This window comes from Neovison vison, chromosome 11, assembly GCF_020171115.1.
Source record: "Neovison vison isolate M4711 chromosome 11, ASM_NN_V1, whole genome shotgun sequence".
In the NCBI taxonomy this organism is placed as follows: domain Eukaryota; kingdom Metazoa; phylum Chordata; class Mammalia; order Carnivora; family Mustelidae; genus Neogale; species Neogale vison.
The window spans coordinates 127,618,268-127,641,833 of NC_058101.1; the positions used below are offsets into that span (position 1 = coordinate 127,618,268).

The window sequence follows — 23,566 nt, forward strand, 5'->3', positions numbered from 1 at the left end:
TGCCTCTGGTTCTTTCTCCCCCTTCACAGTTCAGCTTATAGAGCATTTCCACTGAGCTTCATTTCATACTGTTCTCTCACAAAGAAGTCTCCTCTTTTCCTATGTAGGGCTTATCACAATTTTTAATTAATATTCATATCTGTTCTTTCACTCAAGAACTGCTATAGAGCTCCCACTATGCTTGAGGAATAGTTTTAGACACAAGGCCTAGCATTTTGTCTTTTGTTTGTGCCCTGGGTGTAAAGCCCAGGAAGGCAATGTCCAGGCAATACCCATTACACTGGGGGTCCAGTTCCTTACTGTACACACAGAACTTAAGATGAGTCTGGAACAGAGCTGATATTGAATAAATAGTATTAATGAGTTAAGCTTCTGTGTATTTTAAATTTGAGATGATCTGAGAACCTGAATCTCACTGGCTAAATTGAAGGATCAGAAGATGATTCTGTTTGACAAAGCTGAAGGTGGGGTCCGTTATCAAAGGAACGAGTCTGAGACAAAGTGAAAGTTATGCAAAGCCTTATTCTATACCAAGCATTAGAAGTCATACTGACTGGCCAGGGCCGCCTCCGAAGACAGCGACCCCCTCCCGATCTCACAGGCTGGTTTTATAGGGCATAACCGCAGACCCAAGGTACGTGGCTTCTACCCGGAACCATACCAGGAACTACTGGGGCGTTTATTCCCGGAGTGAAGTCTGTGGATGTAAAAACAATATGGCTACCTAGGCAATATGGAGTTGTTCTGGCTAAGCAGGCCCTAATAGTTAAACAGGTTTTAACATTAAATTGGCTCTAATAGGGGTATACTTCACCCTCACTGTGACTCCCTCTAGGTGAACCTGAACTTTTGAGAAAAGTCATATAGACAATAGAGGCCATAAACAGAAAGAGAGAAACTCTTGTATTTGGAGAGGGATACTGAGGACAAGCTCTGGGAGATGATCAGGTGAAGAAGGATAAGTTCATGAACTTGTGAAAAGAACATGAAACATTTTGAAGTGATTTTATAAATACATAATTTGGAAATATTTAATGAAACTGAAGTGATAAGATAATCTCATCATTAAATTTTACAAACTGATTTGAGTTTCAGTTCATCTTTTGAGAGAAGAATATTACAGTTACAGTATTATATGTTAAAGTGAAGTATTATATATTAAAGCCAAAAATGGCCTTATGGGCACATTTCCAAGGTATTATAAAATGGTTGCTCCTGTTTTATTTATTTATTTATTTATTTATTTATTTTTTATAAAGAGAGAGCACAAGTAGGCCGAGAAGCAGGTAGAGAGAGAGGGGAAGCAGGCTCCCCGCTTAGCAGAGAGCCTGATGTGGGGCTCAATCCCAGGACCCCGGGATCTTGACCTGAGCCAAAGGCAGAGGCTTTAACCCACTGAGCCACCCAGGTGCCCCCGGTTGCTCCTGTTTTAATATGAACAGTGATGCATGAATCTGAAACTTTTCAGAGGTAAGAGTATAAGACTCAAAATAGCAAAAGACTCCATTTTTACCTAGTGTTTTACTTGGATTAAGGAATGGGATTTTGCTATCCAGTTTTTTTCTTATTACTGTCCTAGTTTTTATAGCTTTGCCATCATACTACATTTTGAAAAGTTCATTTGTGCATTTATTGTATGACTGGCTTTCTTTTCTTCAGCTGTTAACCTCATACCCTTCAAGGAAGCACCTCCTTATTTAGTGTTATGTGATTGTAAGCATGCATCTTTGTTCCCTTTATCCCTGCTTTGCACGCTTTAAAAATAAATTCCATGATTTCATCTCAGTGTGTCGCTACATGCTTCAATTTTAAACAATTTGGCCTGTCCTGGATGTGGCACTCTCTCTACTTCTTGGATTATAAGTTTTTTGTTTTTTTTTCAACTTTAAAAAATATTTTAATTTCAGTTAGTTAACACACACTGTTATATTAGTTTTGGGAGTACTTCCATACAACACCCAGTGCTCATCACAACAAATGCAGTCCTTAATCCCTGTCACCTCTTTCACCCATCTTCCCAATCACTTACCCCCTGGTAGGCATCTTCTCTAAAGTTAAGAGTTTGATTCTTGCTTTCTCTCTCTCTCTTTCTCTTATTTTTTTCCATTTGCTTGTTTGTTTTGTTTTCTTAAATTCCACAATGTGAGTGAAATCATATGGTATTTGTCTTTCTCCGACTGACTTATTTTGCTTAGCATTATACTCTCCAGCTCCATCTGCATTGTTACAAATGGCAAGACTTCATTCTTTGTATATATATAACACATCTTCTTTATCAGTTCATCATTGATAGATCCTTGGGCTGTGTCCATGTCTTGGTTGTTGCAAATAATGCTGCTATAAACGTAAGGGTTCATGTATCCCTTTGAATTTTTTTTTTATTATTATTTGGGTAAATACACAGCAGTACAATTGTCAGATCATAAGGTTATTTTTAACTTTTCTAGGAACCTTCATCCAGTTTTCTACAGTGGCTTTACCAGTTTGTATTTCCCAACAATTTGTGAGGGTTCCTTTTTTGCCACATCCTTTCCAACACCTGTTGTTCCTTGTGTTATTGATTTTAGTCCTTCTGACAGGTGTGAGGTGATATCTCATTGTAATTTTGACTTGAATTTCCCTGATGATCAGTGATGATGAGGATCTAGTCATGTGTCTATTGGCTATCTGAATGTGTTCGTTGGAGAAATGTCTGTTCATGTCTTCTGCACATTTTTGATTGGATCTTTTTTTTTTTGGATGTTGAGATTTAAAAGTTCTTTATGTATTTTGGATACTAGTCTTTTATCAGATGTATCATTTGTAAATATCTTCTCCCATTCCTTTTAGTTTTGTTGATTGATTCCTTCACCATGCTGAAACGTTTTATTTTGATGTAGTCCCAATAGTTTATTTTTGATTTTGTTTCCCTTGACTCAGGAGACACATCTAGAAAGAAGCTGCTATGGCCCAGGTCAAATAAATTCCTGCCTACCCAAATTCTAGGATTTGTGTGGTTTCAGGTCTTACATTTTTATCTTTAATCCATTTTGAATTTATTTTTGTATAGGGTGTGAGAAAGTGGTCAAGTTTCATTCTTTTCTCTGTTGCTGTCTAGTGTTCCCAACACCATTTGTTGAAGAGATTGTCTTTTTCCCATTGGATATTCTTTCCTGCTTTGTCGAAGACTAATTGACTATATAATTGTGAATTTATTTCTGGATTTTCTGTTCTGTTACATTGATCTATGTGTCTGTTTTGTGCCGGGACCATACTGGTTTTTTTTTTTGTTTGTTTGTTTTGTTTGTTTTTTTTAAGATTCCATTCATTCATCTGACAGACAGAGATCACAAGTAGGCAGAGAGACAGGCAGAGAGAGAGGAGGAAGCAGGCTCCCCACTGAGCAGAGATCCCAATGTGGGGCTCAATCCCAGAACCCCGGGACCATGACCTGAGGCGAAGGCAGAGGCCCCAACTCACTGAGCCACCCAGGTGCCCCAGGACCATACTGTTTTGATCACTTGAGCTTTGTAATGTAACTTGAAGTCCGGAATTGTGATGCCTCCAGCTTTGCATTTCTTTTTCAAGATTGCTTTGGCTATTTGGGATCTTTTGTGTTTCCATACAAATTTATGATTATTTGTTCTAGTTTTGTGAAGAATGCTCTTGGTATTTTAGTAAGGATTGCATTAAGTGTATATATTGCTTTGGATAGTATAAACATTTTGGCAATATTTATTCTTCCAATCCATGAGCATGGAATGTCTCCATTTCTTTCTGTCATCTTCAATTCCTTTCATCAGTGTTTTATAGTTTACAGGTCTTTCACCACTTTGATTAGGTTTATTCCTATATCTTATTATTTTGGGTGCAACTGTAAATGAGTTTTTTTTTTTAAGTTTCTGTTTCTGCTGCTTCATTATTGGTGTATAGAAATGCAAGGGATTTCTGTACATTGGTTTTATATTCTGCAATTTTACTGAATTCGTGTATGAGTTCAAGCAGTTTTCTGATGCAGTCTTTTTAGTCTTCTATATACAGTATCATGTCATCTCCAAATAGTGAAAGTTTTACTTCTTCCTTACCAATTTGGTATCTCTTTTTGTTGTCTGATTCCTGTGACTAGGACTCCAGTACAATGCTGAATAAAAGTGGTGAGAGTAGACATGCATGTCTTGTTCCTGATATTATGGGGAAAGGTTTCAGTTTTTCCCCATTAAAGATAATGTTAACTATGGGTTTTTCATAGCTGTTCTTTATTATGTTGAGATATATTCCCTCTGAATCTACTTTTTTCAGGTTTGTTATTATGTCTTGATTTTGTGCTTTGTCAAAGGTACAATTTCCGGTGTATTTTGAATTGTTCAAATGGTTCTTATTGTTTCTTTTATATTGTGATATATTATATTGACTGATTTGTGAATATTGAGCCACCCTTGCAACTCAGAAATAAATCCTACTTGATTGTGGAGAGTGATCTTTTAAAAATGTATAAATGAATTCAGTTTTGTAGTATTTTATTGAGAATATTCATCGGGAATACTGTCCTGTAGTTCTCTTTTTTAGTCGTGTCTTTATCTGGTTTTGGTATCAGGGTAATTCTGGCCTCATAAAATGAATTTGGAAGTTTTCTTTCCTTTTCTGTTTTTTGAATAGTTTCAGAAGACTAGATATTAACTATTCTTTAAATGTTTGGTAGATTTCACCTATGAAATCTAGGTGAAGAGTTATGTGGTCCTGGACTTTGGTTTGTTGGGAGTTACTTGATTATCGACTCAGTTTCTTTCTGGTTATTGGTCTGTTCAAATTTTCTATTTCTTCCTATTTAAGTTTTGGTAATTTATAGTTTCTAGGAATTTATCCATTTTTTTCTAGGTTGTCCAATCTGTTGGCATACAGGGTTTTTTTTTTTCAATTTTTAATAATACTTTCTTAGTGTAGAATAAAACATAATGGCTTTTTAGAAATATTTTATTTATTACCCATTTGAGAGAGAGAGAGAGAGAAAGCACACAAGCCATGGGAAGGGATAGAAGGACAAGGAGAAATAAGCTCCCTGCTGAGCAGGGAACCTGATGTGTGTCTTAATCCCAGGACCAAGGGATTATAACCTGAACCGAAGGCAGACCCTTAACCAATTGAGTCACCCAGGCACCCCTATATTATTAAATGTTAGTTTCTTTTTTTTATTATTATTTTTCCAATTTATTTATTTTCAGAAAAACAGTATTCATTATTTTTTCACCACACCCAGTGCTCCATGCAAGCCGTGCCCTCTATAATACCCACCACCTGGTACCCAAACCTCCCACCCCTCCGCCACTTCAAACCCCTCAGATTGTTTTTCAGAGTCCATAGTCTCTCATGGTTCACCACCCCTTCCATTTACCCAAAAGCACATACCATCCCCAATGTCCATAACCCTACCCTCCTTCTCCCAACCCCCCTGCCCCCAGCAACCCACAGTTTGTTTCGTGAGATTAAGAGTCACTTATGGTTTGTCTCCCTCCCTATCCCATCTTGTTTCATGGATTCTTCTCCTACCCACTTAAGCCCCCATGTTGCATCACCACTTCCTCATATCAGGGAGATCATATGATAGTTGTCTTTCTCCGCTTGACTTATTTCGCTAAGCATGATACGCTCTAGTTCCATCCATGTTGTCGCAAATGACAAGATTGTTAATTTCTAAATATGCTAATTGATGTTCTTTTGAGCAGCATGGGGCCAAAGCTTGAAAATGGCTCATAACTTTCTGCCCCAAATATCAGCTGGATGAAAAAAAAAATCTTTTTTCTATGCTTATTTATTGCACTGCTCCTAACTAAGACTACCCTTTAAACCCTTCCTCCTTCCCACCATCCATCAAAATGCTGAGCAACAAGTCCAGGAGTCCATGGCCCAATTATAAACAAGGCAGGACGTGGATGCATCTTGGTCTTTGTAGAGTTCATCTTCTAGTTCAAGTTTACCCATGAAAGCAGTGCTGAAAATGTTCATTTGGAGACTGTGATGTTTTAGGACCGCTGTCTTCTTTTTATCCAAACCATATTGCAGCAGCCTGTGACTTCTTCATGAACCAATGCTCTTCCTCAAAGCACATTATTATTGAGGTGCTTGGGTGGCTCAGTCATTAAGCGTTTGTGTTCAGCTGGACTCATGATCCCAGGGTCCTGAGATCAAGCCCTGCATCAGGCTCCCTGCTTGGCAGGAAGCCTGCTTCTCTCTCTCCCATTCCCCCTGCTTGTGTTCTTCACATCTCTTGCTGTGTGCTCTCTCTTCCAAATAAATAAAATAAAATAAAATAAAGCATATTATTACTTCAAAGACAGTAGGTAGATAGATCTTCAATACATTTGAAACTATAGAGTAATGGGTTTACCTATGTTAATGCATTAAATATCACCTTATGTATTAAATTTGAACCAAGACTTTAATCAAAATGTCTCTTATTTATTGGTTCAGTGTAAATAAAGTAAGACAACACTTTTCTATACATAGTAAGTAAAATTAGAACTAATGCTATATATCTTTATGTCTTGATTTTACTTTAAAACTATACTATTTGTTCCCTGAAGGGAAGGCTCCTTGATTCCAGTTTCAAGAAGAAATCATGCATAGAATAAAAATACTTCCAAATTATAAATTTCTTTTCAGATGTTCCTGAGAAAGTCAATGAGGGAAATGTATGTTAATCTAATCTGCCTAGGCATGCTGCCATGATTTAGTGATCATAAATATTAATTTCTGTGCCTGAAAGATGAATAAGGGCAGTGAATTTTAAATGAAACAAAGAAAATATTTTTGAAAAGAAAGAAATGAGCTGAATGAAATATACCTATTTGCAGTAATCATTTTTAATCTACCTGCTAATATACCAATTAAAACATTTAGACTTTACCTGTCTTTAGGTTGATGACGTTTCTATAACTCTCTCACAGTATTATTAACACTAGCTCAAGATGAAACTGTGAAGTACTGATGGTAATACTTTGGAAGAGTTTTAAGGTGATTGTCAGCTCACAAATAGGTTATACAACTATAACTAGTTTTGCAACAAAATGTGGTAATGTAATCCAACAAAACATAGTCTAACTATTCTTTATTTTAGCCAAAAGCCTGAGAATTTATAGAGTTTAGAACTTAATTTTAGACTTTGTAATATTCTTGAGTTATTTTAAAATGCATTTTAAATATATGATTTAGGAGGAATTGTAAATTTTCTGGTTTTTTTTTTTTGATTTTCCAATTTGTAGATCAACTGTGTATCTCAAGCTTTATTTGTTTGGAGTAATTTGGTAAAAAGAAATCAGTTTCTGCTATAATTCAAATATCCTGATACAGTATAGATACTAGAGTAGAACAATTACTACTTACTAATAACTTGAAGTAAACCAGTATTTTTAAAGAAGTCCCACTGTTCATGCAAGTTTATAGTCTGGTTAAAAGATGGTGGCGGGGGGGTGGGAGGTTGGGGTACCAGGTGGTGGGTATCATAGAGGGCACGGCTTGCATGGAGCACTGGGTATGGTGAAAAAATAATGAATAATGTTTTTCTGAAAATAAATAAATTGGAAAAAAAAAGAAAAAATATTTAAAGGAAAAAAAAAAGATGGAGGTATTTATGAAGATAATTTTATGCCAGTTTGTGTGGAAAGGAAAGAGTAATTATCTCAGGTAATATTGTTTCCCCTAATTAGAATATGGTACCAAGAGACCAAGAAATGAATTTGTGGTAGGTTTGAAGAGGTTAATTTCACCTCAATAGTTGTAACATGTATTTTCAGTGATTTTTAAAATGATCTGTTAATTTTAAACTAACCAGAATTAACACAAAAGTTTTAGTTGTGAGGAAGACACAGATCAAGTTAGGAGCCTAAGAGTTCTGTTAATATTACTGAAAAAACAAGTCTAAGAATATGGATTACTAAGCATGGGACAGCAATCTCTTTAAATCATGAGTCAGACTATGACTATATTATGGATTGTGAGTTACTTCCGGCTGTTCCTAGATGATTTAATATTATTCATTGTCTTCTGATGACACTAAATTAATCAAATCTGATATTGCACCACTTGAGCTATTTAGCTTCTTAATGTATGTAATGTTTTTCGGCTTCATAGGTTACAAAACATTAATTCTGAGAGCTTGAATAAGAGAAAAACCACACCAACTGTGAGTTACTTTTGACACATAGAATGAATTCGCTGAAAACTCAACTATTTTTTAAAATGCCTTCTTATTAATATATTATATTATATCAACTTCATATATATTACATTATATCATCTTCCTTTTTTTTTAACAAGATGAACTGCCAAAGTTAGGTATAGAAATATCACTTGATTAAACCGATTTACAAATCATTATTTGTATCTAAAATTTCTTGTAATATATATTGAAAGATGAGATAGAATATCAAGAACATCACCACTTGAAATTTTAATATGTGGTCAACTTCATAATTAAATAAAAACAAAAAATAATTTCTGCTTAGAAGAAAGGAATTGCAGTATTATATGATAAGACATGGATAGCATATGGAAGATCATTCATAGATGTAATGTTTTTAAGGAGGTAACAAGGAAGTGTTAGTTGCATAAAGATTAAAATTTGTGAAAAAGTAGGACCTAGATAGTGAAAGAGGTTTAGAAAATCAGCTATTTTTCCTACTCGGGAAAGAAGACTGGATAGATTTAATAACTGTTTTCAAGCACTTTGAGAGCTCTTGAATTGATCATGATGGCCAGCTGTATGTTCTGTTTTCACTGATGATGAAAAACAGGAAGAGGGTTTGAATTATATCATAGAATGATTTATTTATAAGTAGTGGATGGAAATCATAGGTGATCCATAAAGTTTTTGAAAGAGATTTTATCATTAATAGATTTTTTTTTTCCAATGGAAAGTGGTCTCTTGTTTAAGTTATTCTTTGAGAAATTCCTGTGTATCCTGTTTTTGGTACATGACTGGACGGAAGAAACAATTATTGTTGTTTTGTCAAAAAACAAAAACACAAATTCCCTTTAAGTTCAGTTTATGGCTCAACTTCCCACTTTGAAATAAAAATAAATTATTTTCAATTTTCACAATGAAATGTTTTAAATAAAAAATAGAATAGTATGAAGATTCCCAAGGACTCTTAACTCAGCTTTGTTTTTTTAAAGATTTTATTTATTTATTTGACAGACAGAGATCACAAGTAGGCAGAGAGGCAGGTAGAGAGAGAGAGAGAGAGAGAGAGAAAGAGACGAAGCAGGCTCTCTGCTGAGCAGAGAGCCTGATCTGGGGCTCTATCCCAGGACCCTGGGATCATGACCTGAGACGAAGACAGAGGCTTTAACCCACTGAGCCACCCAGATGCCCCAATAACTCAGCTTTGTTAATGACAACTGTACAAGGAATTCTTGTATTATTATCTATATCCCTTGTCCTTCACAATTGTTTTGAAACAAATACCTGCCATCATGTAATTTCATCTGTACATATTTCAGTTTGTATTGTGAAATAACCACAATGTCATTATCATATGCAGGTTTATAGTAATTCATTAATCTCATCATCTATTTTTCCCCACAGTTTATTTGAATCAAAATAAAAATGAGGTCTTTATCCCCCAATTGGTTGATATATTTCTTAAGTCTTTAATAACATACGTAGAGTTTCAATTTGATGATTGCAACACTCTGATATTTAGCATATTACTCTGCCACATATTCTTTATAAATCGGCAGCTAGAGCTAGAAGTCTGGCAAGATCCATGTTCATTTTTTTGGCAGGAATACTCCAGAGATGATGTTAACTATTCCTATTTAGAGACAGGTAACTTTTGCATTTTAGCAGCAGTTGGTGATTTTTACCTTGCTTCATTAATTCACTATGTGTTAAAAGATGGTTGTAATTCTGAATCTATATTCCTTCATCATTTGTCATTTGTCAGCTGGACAAATGAGGTTTTCCAAAAAAGGAAAAGCTGTCTTAACTAATTATTACCCTGAGTATAGGTCATAAAGGAGGGGTAGGAAAATGCTTGTTTCTTTTCCTTTATTTACCAGTTTCAAAATAATAACTCAGCTCCTAGTATTCTTCAAAGGCAACCAGATATTTATATGTATTTAAATATCACTGATTCAATTTCTTTGCTGGCTATCAGTCTGTTCAAATTTCTATTTCTTGCTGTTTCAGTTTTGGTAGTTAATAATTTTAGGTATTAATAAGAATTAATGGGTTTAAAATATGTTATATATTTAAGTCTTTTGCAGTTATTATTCCTATTGATATCCAAATTGCCTCAAATTTACTTGATCTTCATCACATTGGCTCCTGAGTTTTTTGAGACAACTCTGATAGTTTTGGAGAGCTTTCCTGCATTTTGTATCACAAGATGTTCTAAGCTAATCTTATATACTCTTGATCAGTATTGAATCAATACAATTTTTAATGCTGTTTCCAGGTTTAGTAGTTTTTTTTTTTACAACACACATATTTTTGCCATAGTAAATAGATTGAAAATAAAGTGTAGCATGTGAATAAAATTTATAGAGTAGTGTGATCCTATTAGGTAAATCCCACATTTTATGGCTAAAAAGAAATCAGCATTCTTCTGAGAAAGATGTAGGACTTTCTGGAATCAGAAAGATGATGTGATGAGTCCTGAATTCTTTTTGGAGCCCAGATTTTGTGTTGTTCATTAAGCTATTAATAGAAATGATGAATTCAGGTTGGCTGTGAAGTCTTGAAGTGATGTGGAAGACAAGTTTATGTACTGCTTTTCCTAGTGCTAAACTGAAGATTTAACTTTAGGGAATAAGTTCTCCAATTATTTTCCTTCTCAATCCTATGTATGAAGTAAAATACAAAGAAATTTTCTAAGTCATACGATGTTATAAGCAAAGTTACTGATAAATAGTAAACAGGTCTTACATTTGAAAAGTTAAGTAAATGTAACAAATCTCAGCTAGAAAATTAACTGCTACCATCTGGTTAATAGGTGAACATTTTAATCTCTATGGGATCAGTCCCAATAACAAAAACATGATGTGACAGAAGGCTGAGGAAAACAACGGCTGACTGGAAGACAATAGGAGGAAATATAACAGCCTCATTGAGATTGTTGGCTCCTATGCTCACAGAGACTCATGTAGATTTGTCTCTGAAAATGTTTGCAACATTTTCATTTAACATCTTCTTGACAATGTTAATATGAAATGATAGGTTGTCATATGTAAAGAAACAGTCTTTCCCATTCTGTAAGAGAAAGAAATGTGTGTCATGTCTTTGATCTCACATTAACCAAAGGTATCACAGACATTACAATTTGGTAATATCCAAAAGAAACAGCTGAAAGAGCTGAAAGAAGGGGAGACTATTCTCCCCGAAATATGGTTCTTTCCATCAGAACAATAGCATATAGATAAAAGAGTTTTTGATGTGAAGCGGAAATAATTCAATGTTGATAAAGATCCTCACTGTAGCTTTTTAGAGTAGTCAACATCCCCTCAGTTGCACAAAAATATCAGACTTAAAAATATATTTGCTGTCAATTTCACAACGTAATTCTGAGTTATTCAAGTATCTTTTTCGGTCATCATTTTTCTTTGCCTTCCTAGGCTTATCAACACTGCAAGCTGTACTGGATTCTGCTGCGGAAAAGAAATGGCAAGTGACTGCTATCAATGTGGGAAACATTAACAATGACAAGAAAGATGAGACATACAGATCACTTTTTCAAGATCTGGAGTTAAAAAAGGAACGGCGTGTAATCCTGGACTGTGAACGGGATAAAGTAAACGACATCGTAGACCAGGTTGGCTACTCTGTTTTCTAATAGCACCAAATATAGAATGTGCGTGCGGTGTCAGCATTTGCAGCCAGTATTCGTGTGAGGTGCTGAACAGCAGTTTTTCCTTTATGGTTTATGTAGGATGAAGCAAAGGTCATCAATTAAATTACCTCTGGTTTCAGTTAGCAATAGCAGATGGTCTTCAATCATGCTGACACACCATACTAATCATTAACTACATTCAATATGTAGCTACTGAGTCTTATGTTCTATATGATAAACATTGCCCTAAAGTTTGATATTTTTAGTTGGAAATTTAAAATTTAAATTGTTGAACATTTTAGAGATAAAGAAATGGCCACTAATTAAGTGAAAATAAGGCTGGGGTTCTAAGAGAGAAGTGAGTAGTTGTGGCAAAACATGGAAACATCAAACATTAGAGCACGGTATGGAACATTGAGCCTATATTGTCTGAATGCATCTGTGTCTTCAGAGAAAGCCTGTATTTATTTTTCCAAGATTTTTGTTTCCTCCTGCTAGGTGGGCTTTGTGTCACTATAAAACTATTAATCTATGAAATTAAAATATGTGGGGGAGACATATTCAGTCTGTGTTTGCTGTTTGAGAAGTTTACTGGACATAAGGATGTTTTATTTGTGCTTATCATACCACTTTGATTCCATTTAAGGTCTCTTAGGATAGGACAGCTATTCAGTAATACCCTAATGATAAAAATAAGATCCACTATATTATATGTAGGGTAAATGACCAGGGATGTTGGTGAAGCAGCATCATGATTTAGTGAGTTAAGATCTGCTTCACTGGGTATCTGCTTCTTTTCCCAACTGATAAATGTGTGTGTGTGTGTGTGTGTGTATGTAGTGGCTGTTAGTTCCTTGGAATAATATAGGATTGGAAGAAAAATATGCAGTTAAGTATGCATTTCTTGGCCCTTCTAGGTTTTGAGTAAAAAATTAATTCACCATTTGTATAACACAAAACATTTTGTAAACATAAATGTTGATGTAACTTTAATTGATATGTAATAATACAGGCCCTAAGACATACAAAATGAATCTCACATAAAATATTAAATAACCAGATAAACTAACTTGTTGTGAAAAAGAGCTAAATTTATGCCAGAGAGGTGAACATTTCAGTGAAAAAGTCTTAATTCTTGTCTCAGGAGATGAAGTTAGGGTTGTTTTAACCTGAAGGTCTCCTGTTCAAACGTGATCCTCAGCAACTCATTTGAATTTCATAGGAGATTCTCATTAAAACTGAATCTTAATAATAGTCACTAGTCTTTTTTTAAAGAATTTATGTATTCATGGATCATCATGATAAATGTTGGTGAAAGTCTACATGAAAATAATTATTTCCAAAACTAGAAGATGGAAACTATAGGAGAATTTGGGAATATATGGAATATGTTGAAACAAATATATGATGATTAAATGTTCATATGGACATCCATTCAAAAGGTACAGAGACTTTGCACATGTTTATTGTATTTTCATAAGACACTCTTGAATTATTAAATGAGTGTGTACAATGGTCGGTTGCATCATTCAGCAAACATTAACTACAGGCATCCTCTGTGTCTAGAATGAAATGTGCAAAGACAGGGAATAGTAATAGCTGTACTCCATTAACCCATGGTTTAGAGGGGAAGGCAAATTTTACATGTCACACTGTAGTTCTGCAAGTTAGAAAGCAATGTGGTCTAAGAGGTGGAGGAAGAACCTATCTTTAACAGGGAAAGGAGAATCTATGGAGGGTTCACACACTGGCAGCATTTGTCTGGCTTGTTTTCATTCATTTACTCATTCAGTAAATTTCCTTGGGTGTCTAATATTGCCAGACAATCACTGTGGTAGATCCAAGAAAGTAATGTTAAATAAAACAGGCAACCCCATTAAGGTAAATATTTACGATATATTTACATAAATTAATATGCAATTATAGTGGTGGTATATATGAATGAAGAGAAAAGGATGTTATGAAAAAAATTACAAAAAAATTTAGATTAGGAGATCATGGAAGACCTTCAAGGAATAGAGTGACCCAAGCAAAAAGTGGAATTGAACTACATTTAAAGAAAAAGAAACAGTATTTACTTATTCACTCTATAAATACTTATAAGAGAACAGAGGTGACAAAACTTTACTGTTATAATAGCTTAAAGTTAGAAAGAGAACCAATTTTTCTTGATTATGAAAATTTTATCATTCAATAAAACCTTAGAGTTCCGTATTTCTGGTTGTGATTGGGTGGAAAAGGGACTCAGCCATCAGAAACATTTAGAAATCAATATAAGTTTACTATTGTTAGTAAACTAATTATTATAAACCAAATTATTATAAACCTAATTATTATAAACCAAAAATATGATGGCATGGTCAACATGAATTCCTATGTAGAGGCAGAGCTACTACTGAATTTTCATACCCACCCCCCCCATTTCAGTGAACGCTCTACTCAACTACTGGTAGCACCGTTTATAAGATTTGTGTTGTTGTTGTTTGCTTGTTTGTTTGTTTTTAATTCCCAGAAGGAAGGTATGCATGATTCAGAAAGTAGAGTGAACAATAAACAGAACCAACAGATGTCAGTAGGAAGTATGAAGGACAAAATCAATTCAATTCAAATGATGCTAATTAATATATTTTTCATGCAGAAGGACATCTTTTCTTTGCAATTTTCCTTTCAATACAGAGGGTTCATTTTCTTGGAAAAAGTGATTTAGCTGTATAACATAAAAATAGGTTAGAAAATGATACAAGCCCTAACTCTCTTCCAAATAGCTATCACTTAACATCAAAGGGGCATTTGATGGAATCTTTTCTAAGATTTTGCCCGGGTTCTTTAACTAAATGCATTGCTTCAGAGTACCTGACTTTGTCTGGGATAAGAGAAGGTCAAGGAAATCCTTTCCCAGGAGGTAACATTGGGCTCAGATGCCTTGTGCCTGAAGCATTAATAAGACAAATGATATGGTGGTTGAGAGAGCTTTCCAAGCAAGGAAGCAGAATATGTGAAGTCTTGAGGTGATGGAAGGAAGACTTTTTGTGTACAAAAATACTTAAAAGGAGGGCCAATGAGACCCTAGTATACAGAGTGGGAAAAGAGGGCCTGGAGAAGCTTGCAAGATTACTGGACTTTGTAGCATAAATTAAGGATTTTGCTTAGTATGCTAGAAGCAATGGGAAGTCACCAAAACTGTGTCATCAGGGAAATGAGCTAATGGTTTGAATGTTTCTCTGCAGCCCTGGCATTTCCTGCTTTCTTTTGGTGTGAATTTTTCTTAAAAATAAGAGCTACATTTGAATACATAAGTACTTGGACTACAGCATGGCCATTTCACCAATGTCTTACTCTCTTGAATTACTATAGATCAGTGACAAGTCACACTGATTCTGTAATGTCCCAAACTCTCATAAGCATTACCAATAAGACCTCAGCCTCGTGTTACATCATATGTTTATCTCGCCATTGAGTTTTGACTTAGATTTGTGGAGAAAGATTAGTTTCTCTGATGCTTTGCTGCCTCAAGCTGGAAATAATCATGTTTATTTGAACTAAATTGCAAGCATCTCAAGACTCTTAAGATGGGAATATTATTTTATAAATTCATTTAAGAATTCTTTTATATGCTTATTAGTAATTTTAAAATTAATGTTCTACTATAAATTTGAGTGTCCGTGTGTAAGTATAAAAATCTCAGGTGTTGATTTCAGTTGCCTAATGTTTTAGAAAAATAGCTTTTGTAGAAATAAAATTATAACTTATGGATTCAATATTCGTTTCATTTTACATTTCTTAAAATCTTGTGACTTTATTTTCACCGAAGACAAAACTGAAATACTTATTTGTTTACTTATTGACTTTTTGAAAAGATAGCATTTATAAAGCACTGAAATGTATTGTCACTTTTTTCTGAGAGAAATATTATTGTATTTGAGAATTATATTTTGTCAAATAGGACCCATCACAGGATATCAGAATTTTATAGTAGATAAAATTCCACTTTTTTCCTCAGTTAGGTTATAACATCAATAATTATAATTTTATTATATGTATGTATTAAATAATTATTTCTTTACCTTTGTTAGGTTATTACCATTGGAAAACATGTTAAAGGTTACCATTATATCATTGCAAATCTGGTAGGTAAATTAATTGATATTTTTAATTTTAGTAGAGATACTTAGAAAATAGTTTTGAATGACCAGCATTTATCAGTGGTACTTTTAAAAACATATCTTGATTATATTGATCAATTAGAAGTAACAATGTTTTTCTCAGTTTGTGTTTTAGACTGACGTCCCACTTTATATACTCTAATCAATTTCCTATTATAAATGATGTAAGAAATATTTGACAAACTTTATAAATTGTTTTAGAAGGCATATTTAATTATGGAAAAGTTTTCAAAAATATCTAAAGTTCAATTGTTCAAATTTCTTCTTGTTTCTCACCATCACAATGTTTTATAATTTTTCCCTTTGTGCATTCCTTTAAAGTTTTCAGTAAACATAGGATTTGAGATAAATACACATTTGTAAAAATACATCTTAGTGAAAAATTAAAGCTGCAAATGTCAAGAATTTTTATTTATTTCTGATTTTCTATTTACTATGAATGCAACACAATGACATTAAATCCCTGTAGCTGATCACTTTTTCATTGGGCTTTCTGTCAAATTATGATTATACTGAACATCTAAGTGTTTGATTGTATCTCCTTCTCTTAAGTATAATCAGAGCCAAGTTAGAATTATTGTTAGACATTTTTTTCAAAATAGTTTTCAGATCAGTAGTAAAATGACCTTAAGCCTTTACTGTTGCAAAGTTTTATGTTCTTTGATGAAGTCTGATCTTACTTGACCGAGAAAACTGCCCTCCTCAATCTCAAGAAGATAGAAAAAGAGGGAGAAAATGAGAGCTTATTCTAAATAGCATAATAAGACTTTGAAAATGTCTCATATTTACTCAAATATAGACTTAACTTCTTTCTTTCTTTCTTTCCTTCTTTCTTTCTTTCTTTCCTTCTTTCTTTCTTTCTTCTCTTTCTTTCTTTCTTTCTTAGAAAGAGGGATGGAGGGTAAAGGCAGAGGGAGAGGGAGAGAGAGAATCCCAAGCTGGTTCTATGCTCAGCAGCATGGAGCCTTACTCGGGGCTTTATGTCATGACCCTGAGTTCATGACCTGAGCCGAACCAAGAGTTGGCCGCTCAACCCACTTAGCCCAGGCACCCCTGTAGATTTGTTTCTGTAGGTAGTTTCTGGAATAATTTATTGTTATATCAGAAGACATTATTTCTAGTAATGATGGGGGGAAATACTTTATACCTAATAAATGCTGTTTTCACTAGAAGGTGGCACTAGTGATTTAGAATGTTAAATCTCAAATCTGCATGTTATTAGTAGAAGTTGGTTGTTCAGATAAAACTTCTGTTTGCCAGTGAAATGGCTATTATAAAACTCATTAGAATTTATCTATTGATATGATATTGCATATCCTAAATGACTCCCTACCAGAGAAGCAGGGGTTAAAATAAATGAAGCTCTGTATTCACTCTCTTCAGAACCACATTCTGTGCAGGGAACAGCCTGGACAGTCAGTCCCCTGTGTGAATTGTGCCATTTGATGAACAACACAGAGCCACATTGAAAGCCGTGATCTTTAAAAATGTCCAGATGGAGAAGATTATATTGGAACATTGAGAAATAATGACAGAAGGTGGCTCATCAATTTGAGAGTTGATATCTGATGCTATGAAATGGAAAGAAATGTACAGATGACCAAAGTGGGGGGAAAAATAGAAAATAGAAAACATGTGCCTGTTGCTGTCATCTTCTAGGGAGGAACATGGCTTGTATTTTATCTGAATTCAAATTCTGCTTTTCCATTTCTGAATACTTGGCATCTTCACCGTATGGAACTTCCAGTGAGTCAGTAAGTTCAAAGTATCTGAGGAGTGTTGCAGTTTCTGAGAATTTAGAGGGCACTTGAAATTCTCACTGACATTTAAAATTGAAGAATGCCATTCAGAGTTGAAAAGTTTTCATCTTCCAGACTCTCGATTGGAGATATCTCCCTTTCTCTGTCTCGGGTCTAATGAGTGTTAAATGAGGTGGTGATAAAAGAAAAGTCCTCAGATACAGCTATTGATGAATTTCCTCAGGAACAGGTAATGATTGATTAGGTTCCCAAAACACAGATTGTGATTAAGTTCCTGATACAGCATTTAAAAGGATAATTTGTACATAAAGTGATGAAGAAGTGGTCATAAAGGGAGGCAGTTCTCATTTCTTCAACCTTGATATGGACAGAAAGTACTGCAATCCACCCTGACCTGACTACCATACATGAAGCACTTCATCAGATAGCCTCCCCCAGGCACATGGAAATTCCAAGAAATCTTTCATTGTCTGAGTGTTAAATAGCTAAGGAGAATCAGGTATTTGAGAAAAGTCTGGGCCATGAAGAATGTAATACAAAACAAATAAATGAATGAATAAACAGAAACAGGGAAGGCAGAAAACACAAGAAAAATGTTTAAAATTGTAAAGAGTATCTGTAGAGTAATAGAAGAAAGTTAACTATCCATAAAGAAGAGATAAAGTATGCTATGAAAAAGAGGAAAAACTCAGAAAATAAGAAAGAATTATGGAAAGTTAACTTTTTTTCTACTACAACAAGTAAAATTATATGACTTTGATGATAAGTTTAAGAAAAATCTTCCAGATTATGTAACAAAACGACAATACAGTATGAGGTGGTGTATACAGGGAACCTGTGAAAAACTTAGATGTTCAGTCTAAGAGTTACAAAGTCATAATAATAGGCATTCTAGAAAGACAGACAGTGAAGGCAAGGGGAAGAAATTATCAAAGAACATTCAGAAAAATTCTCAGGACTCGATGACACAAATATGCCCATTGACTACACAAAACAATGAAAGAAAAGAGACTTCTTTTATGTTTCAAAGAAAATGTCATCATGAAATTTCAGAGATCAATAGAAGATCTTAAAAGTTTCGGACAGGTAGGAGAAGGCAGAGAGAAATATGAAGCAGGTCACATACAAAAAATAATTAGAAATAATGACATTGTATTTTTCAATAGGAACAATAAAAGTCAGTGGAACAATGTCTTCAGGTTATGAGAGTAATCAAGTGTCAGAGCAAAATGAAGATATCTTGAGACATTCAATGTCTCAAAGAATTTACCTCCAATGTGTCTGAGAAACTACTGAGCACTCTGGAAGAAGAAGGGAGTAAAACATGAGAGATTACTGATCCAGGAAGTGAGAGAACAAGTCAGCAACATGGTGAAGGAACACCCCAGAGCAACAGTTGCAGAAGAGATGGAGAGAGGCATCAATTCAAATTGCAGCATTCATAAATTAAATATTCAGGAAAAAGAGAAATAGATTATTTGATATGTTTGATATTACTTAAAAAAAGATTTACTCATATAAACATGAAAAGTTCTCATGGAGTAAGTAGAGAAAAATAAGAATAGGTACATAGAAAACTATAGTAGTGAAAAAAATTAAGCAATTATTAACATTAGAGTGAGATACTATTCAAGAAGGAAAATGCAGGGACACCTGGGTGGCTCAGTCGGTCCCAAGCTCCCAACTCTTGATGTCCACTCAGGTCATGATCTCAGGTTTGTGAGACTGAGCCCCATCTCTGTGCTGAGCATGGATCCTACCTAAGATTCTCTCTCTCTCCCTCTCTCTCTTTGCCTTCCCCTCTGACTAGTGCTCTTTCTCTCTCTTAAGAAAAAAAAAAGGAAAATACAGTCATACCATATTATTTGACTGCTCTGAATAACAGAATTATAAATATGATAACTGTGAATATGAAAATGGGTGAGCAGGTAAATGTGGATGAATTATATACACATCACACATAAGCAGAAACTCAATAAAGATATCTAAAATTGATAAAGAAAAAAATAGAAAAAATGTGTACAGAAATATGGAGGTAAATATATGAAAAACAAAAATTACTGAAATTGCTAGTTTTGAAGCAGCTTAACTGGAGCATGGATGGGACAGAGAAGAAAATCTGTGACTTTTGTTATATATATTCTTGCACTATTTGCATTATTTCAATAAAAAAAACAAAATTTGACCCAATAATGAAGTAATTATGCTTCTTTACACAAATAGTACTAAAATAGGTTTTTAAAATCAATAACAAAGAAAAGATTCTCCCATATTTGAGATTCGGGGATATTTTCAATCCTTATGCAGAATAATGAGAAGTAAATGTATGAGGTAAAAAATACTTATAATTGTGGTTTATTAAAATCATGACTTCGTCCTTGAGATAATGTCCTCTCAAATTAAGATAGAATTTATGACAGTGCAATATTTGAAATTAATGGCAGCACCACATGATCATTTTACTAATGACTGAATTCATGCTAATAATGCAAGAGATTGATTTTTAAACTTTCACATATTTTATAAAAAGTTAAGCTCCATACTTAATATGATTTGTTTGAATCTTTGCAAATGATGATTAGGCATTTAGTACCTTCCGTTCTCATTTTAAAGATGTTTTATCACCTATGAGAATGAACAATTAAAATAGGAATAACTTGCTTACTGTGTTATATCTCTTGGGGAACTAGCTTTATGTTCTTGAGTATTTATAACTATGTGGTAGTGCTCTGTTGTAGATTGAATAAATAAAACCTGTACTTACCCACGGAAGATTTCTCAGTAAAATGGAGAGCTTTTATGTGAGTACAACCAATAAGCAATCATTGATTAAGGATCCGCTGTGATGCCAAGATGACAGTAGGTACTAGTGCAGAGTATTGGTTGATAAATACATGAAACATTTCCTCCAGGCTTTTTTATATCTCATGTGTTCTTTGACATTTGTAAAACCACAATATATGGAGTTATTGGGTAAATGTTAAGTTCTCTTTGAGTCTTAAGGAGAGCCTGACATATGTGCTCTATGTCTAGGGATTTACTGATGGAGACCTATTAAAAATTCAGTTTGGAGGTGCAAACGTCTCTGGATTTCAGATAGTGGACTATGATGATTCCCTGGTATCCAAATTTATAGAAAGATGGTCAACACTGGAAGAAAAAGAATACCCTGGAGCACACACGACTACAATTAAGGTATCTCTCTATCTACTAATAAGTCCATCTACATCTGGATCTATATATCTGTATTTTTATCTGTATCTAACTGCTGGCAAGTAGTGTGTTCTCTGGGACACTCTAGGAAGAAGATGAAAATCTTAATTTGTTTTAGGGACAAAAAGCAATAAGTGCTTTATGAAATCAAACAAAGGAATCTGAATTCTAAATGCAGTGCACTGTTCTGATATGAACATGACCAGACTCATCTTTTATTCTCCATGGGTCTGGACTTCATTTGTTTATTCAACATATTTTATTATGTGTACACCTACCTACATATATTTACCTCTAAATATTAAATGCTTCTGCTGTTGATAGGAAGGTTTTCTTCCTTCTGTTGGTCACCTTATTGACAGCGGAGATAAGAGAGGATCATAGCGTGTGTGGAATGAGATGATCACATTCTTTATGAAACTAGACTTATGAAAAATAAGAGCAAAAGTTGCAAAGCATTTCAGGTACATAGTGATTTCGTTTGTTTATTTGTGTATTATTAAGCAGATGTGTATGAACCAGCCAGGACAGTGTTATTTTAGTTGCTCTCCCAGTTTATACTTCAGACAGAGGTTTTGTGGTTGTTTTCTGCACCTAATGAAAAGAAAAAACAGATGTGGATTTTTGGCTTTAAATTTGTGTCTGGCTATGAGACTGGTCCTAGGTAAGGATTGAAAGCATTGAATTCTCTATTTTCGGATATGTGAATAGATCCTGTTAATTATAAGTTAAATTCAAGAAACCATCTCGTAGAATGTTAAAGAATAACCCAGAGTTGTTTTCTTTTTTTTTTTTTTCTCAAAACTAGGTGACTTTGTTTGGTGACCTTCACTGATATTCCCATGTACACTGTTTATAAGAGTACTGTGGGTTTATGGGGGTACCTTCAGGTAGCAAAGCTGATAAGAAGACAAACGGACATCTAGTCTTTTCATTGATGTCAGGGTGTGTCTCCACCTGCTGCTCTCATTCTGTAGAATTGCAGGCTTCCATCCATTCCAAGATGGTGCCTTTAAAGCTCTCTGATGAAGATTGCATGTGGCATTCATCCCCAAATAGAACTAAAGTGCTCCTTTTGAATACTCGATTAGTCACCGTGTTCCTACCACTGCTGTCTACTGTAGGAAGGATGAGAGCAAAATGAGATGACTATTTTCTCATGGAAGTCATATCATTATTGAAGTGCATAGGTCATGTATCCAAATGCAAGGCAAATTTGGGGCCTGCCAGATTTTTAGCAATGCATTCTGTTAACAATTTCACCAAAGCCTAGCTCCAGATTTCACTCTGCTAGGAGCTTACTCCCTTCCCGCTGTAGCACTTAAAAACAAAAACAAAAGTAAAAACAAAAACAAAAACAAAAGTAAAAACAAAAACAAGCCCCCCCAAAACAAAAAAGACTCTTATCTTTGAAAATCCCCAGTCTAATGGAGATTAACATGTCAGTAAGCAAATAAGCAAAACAGAGAATTATGCATGTAAAATATGCCAGCTCTCCACATATGATTAGGACAGTATGGGGGAAAGGATGTTAAGGAGGGCTCTCCAGGGGTGGGTGTCTCAGCAGGGCTTTTCACATGGTTGAGCAGGAGAAAAACAATAGGAGGGTTTGGAGAAAGAGAATGTACACAGATTCAAAGTGATACAAGGGCATGACAGTGTCAGGAAACTGTACTTTATCTTCTGTTTTTTTGTTTCTTTGTTTTGTTTTGTTTTCTGCCGTAAAAATTCAAAATACATGGATTGGGTGAGAGATGGACATTTTGTGGGAGTTACCAAGAGATAAGTCTCTTCTAATGTCAGCAGATGTAAAAGATAGGAATCACTGGACAGGGCTTTCATGATTTTTTCTGCTCCATGGGTAGAAAAAAGGAAGAAAAACTACTTGGGGGAATGATACAGTATTTTCTAATAAAAAAATGGCATTATCTTCAATATATGATCTGTTTAAGAAAGGAAAATAAGAATAATTCCTAATGAAATTATTTCTTTATATGTTGTCTTTTGGGTCATTGACTGTACCAGGTACATAGCCTTATAATTTAAGTCATGTTTTATTGTCACCAAAATAAAAACTTAGTTTATAGGCATAAAAACCTGCAAAAATGCAATTCAGTACATGAAATTCTCCCTGTGGTTAGGCTTGGGAGATAATATAAATTATTTCAAGTTGTGGGAATATTAAATAAATGATTGTTTAAACTTTTAGTCTTTTCCAGAAGTTAACAAATCTTTGATAGTTTCTTAGTTAAAATCATTCTTATTCAATAAATACAAGTAAAATATAAACATTTCAATATTTTGCATATTTTAATAACCAAGAAATATGTTAATAATGTTAAATTTCTTTATTCTTATACTCTGTACAAAAAATTACGCTAAAGTCATGGTACAGAGATTTTACATCTGGTTCACCAACTTGCTAATATCAGACAACGTTCATTCATTTATTCATTTATCAATGCATTTATCCATTCAATGCCTATCTATTGAGTTTTTACTCTGCAAGCTGGCACTGTTCTAAGTGTCAGAGAAATGACAAAGTTCTAGTCTGAGAGCATTAAGGAACCACCAGAGGAGAGTTTTGATACAGGAAGATTACTGGTTACCCTCTTCTGCAACACTG

General features: G+C 34.3%; 1 protein-coding gene across 4 annotated transcripts in view; it reads left to right on the forward strand.

The window, feature by feature from the left end:
* The window catches only part of GRIA2 (glutamate ionotropic receptor AMPA type subunit 2), a 169,354-nt gene that overhangs the window by 84,425 nt on the left and 61,363 nt on the right, over positions 1 to 23,566 (forward strand). For all 4 annotated transcript variants that reach the window (XM_044224687.1, XM_044224688.1, XM_044224686.1 and 1 more), the window contains 3 exons: positions 11,590 to 11,786; positions 15,878 to 15,931; positions 20,761 to 20,922. In XM_044224687.1, coding sequence (XP_044080622.1) covers positions 11,590 to 11,786; positions 15,878 to 15,931; positions 20,761 to 20,922 — 413 coding nt within the window. The remainder of the gene's footprint in view (positions 1 to 11,589; positions 11,787 to 15,877; positions 15,932 to 20,760; positions 20,923 to 23,566) is intronic.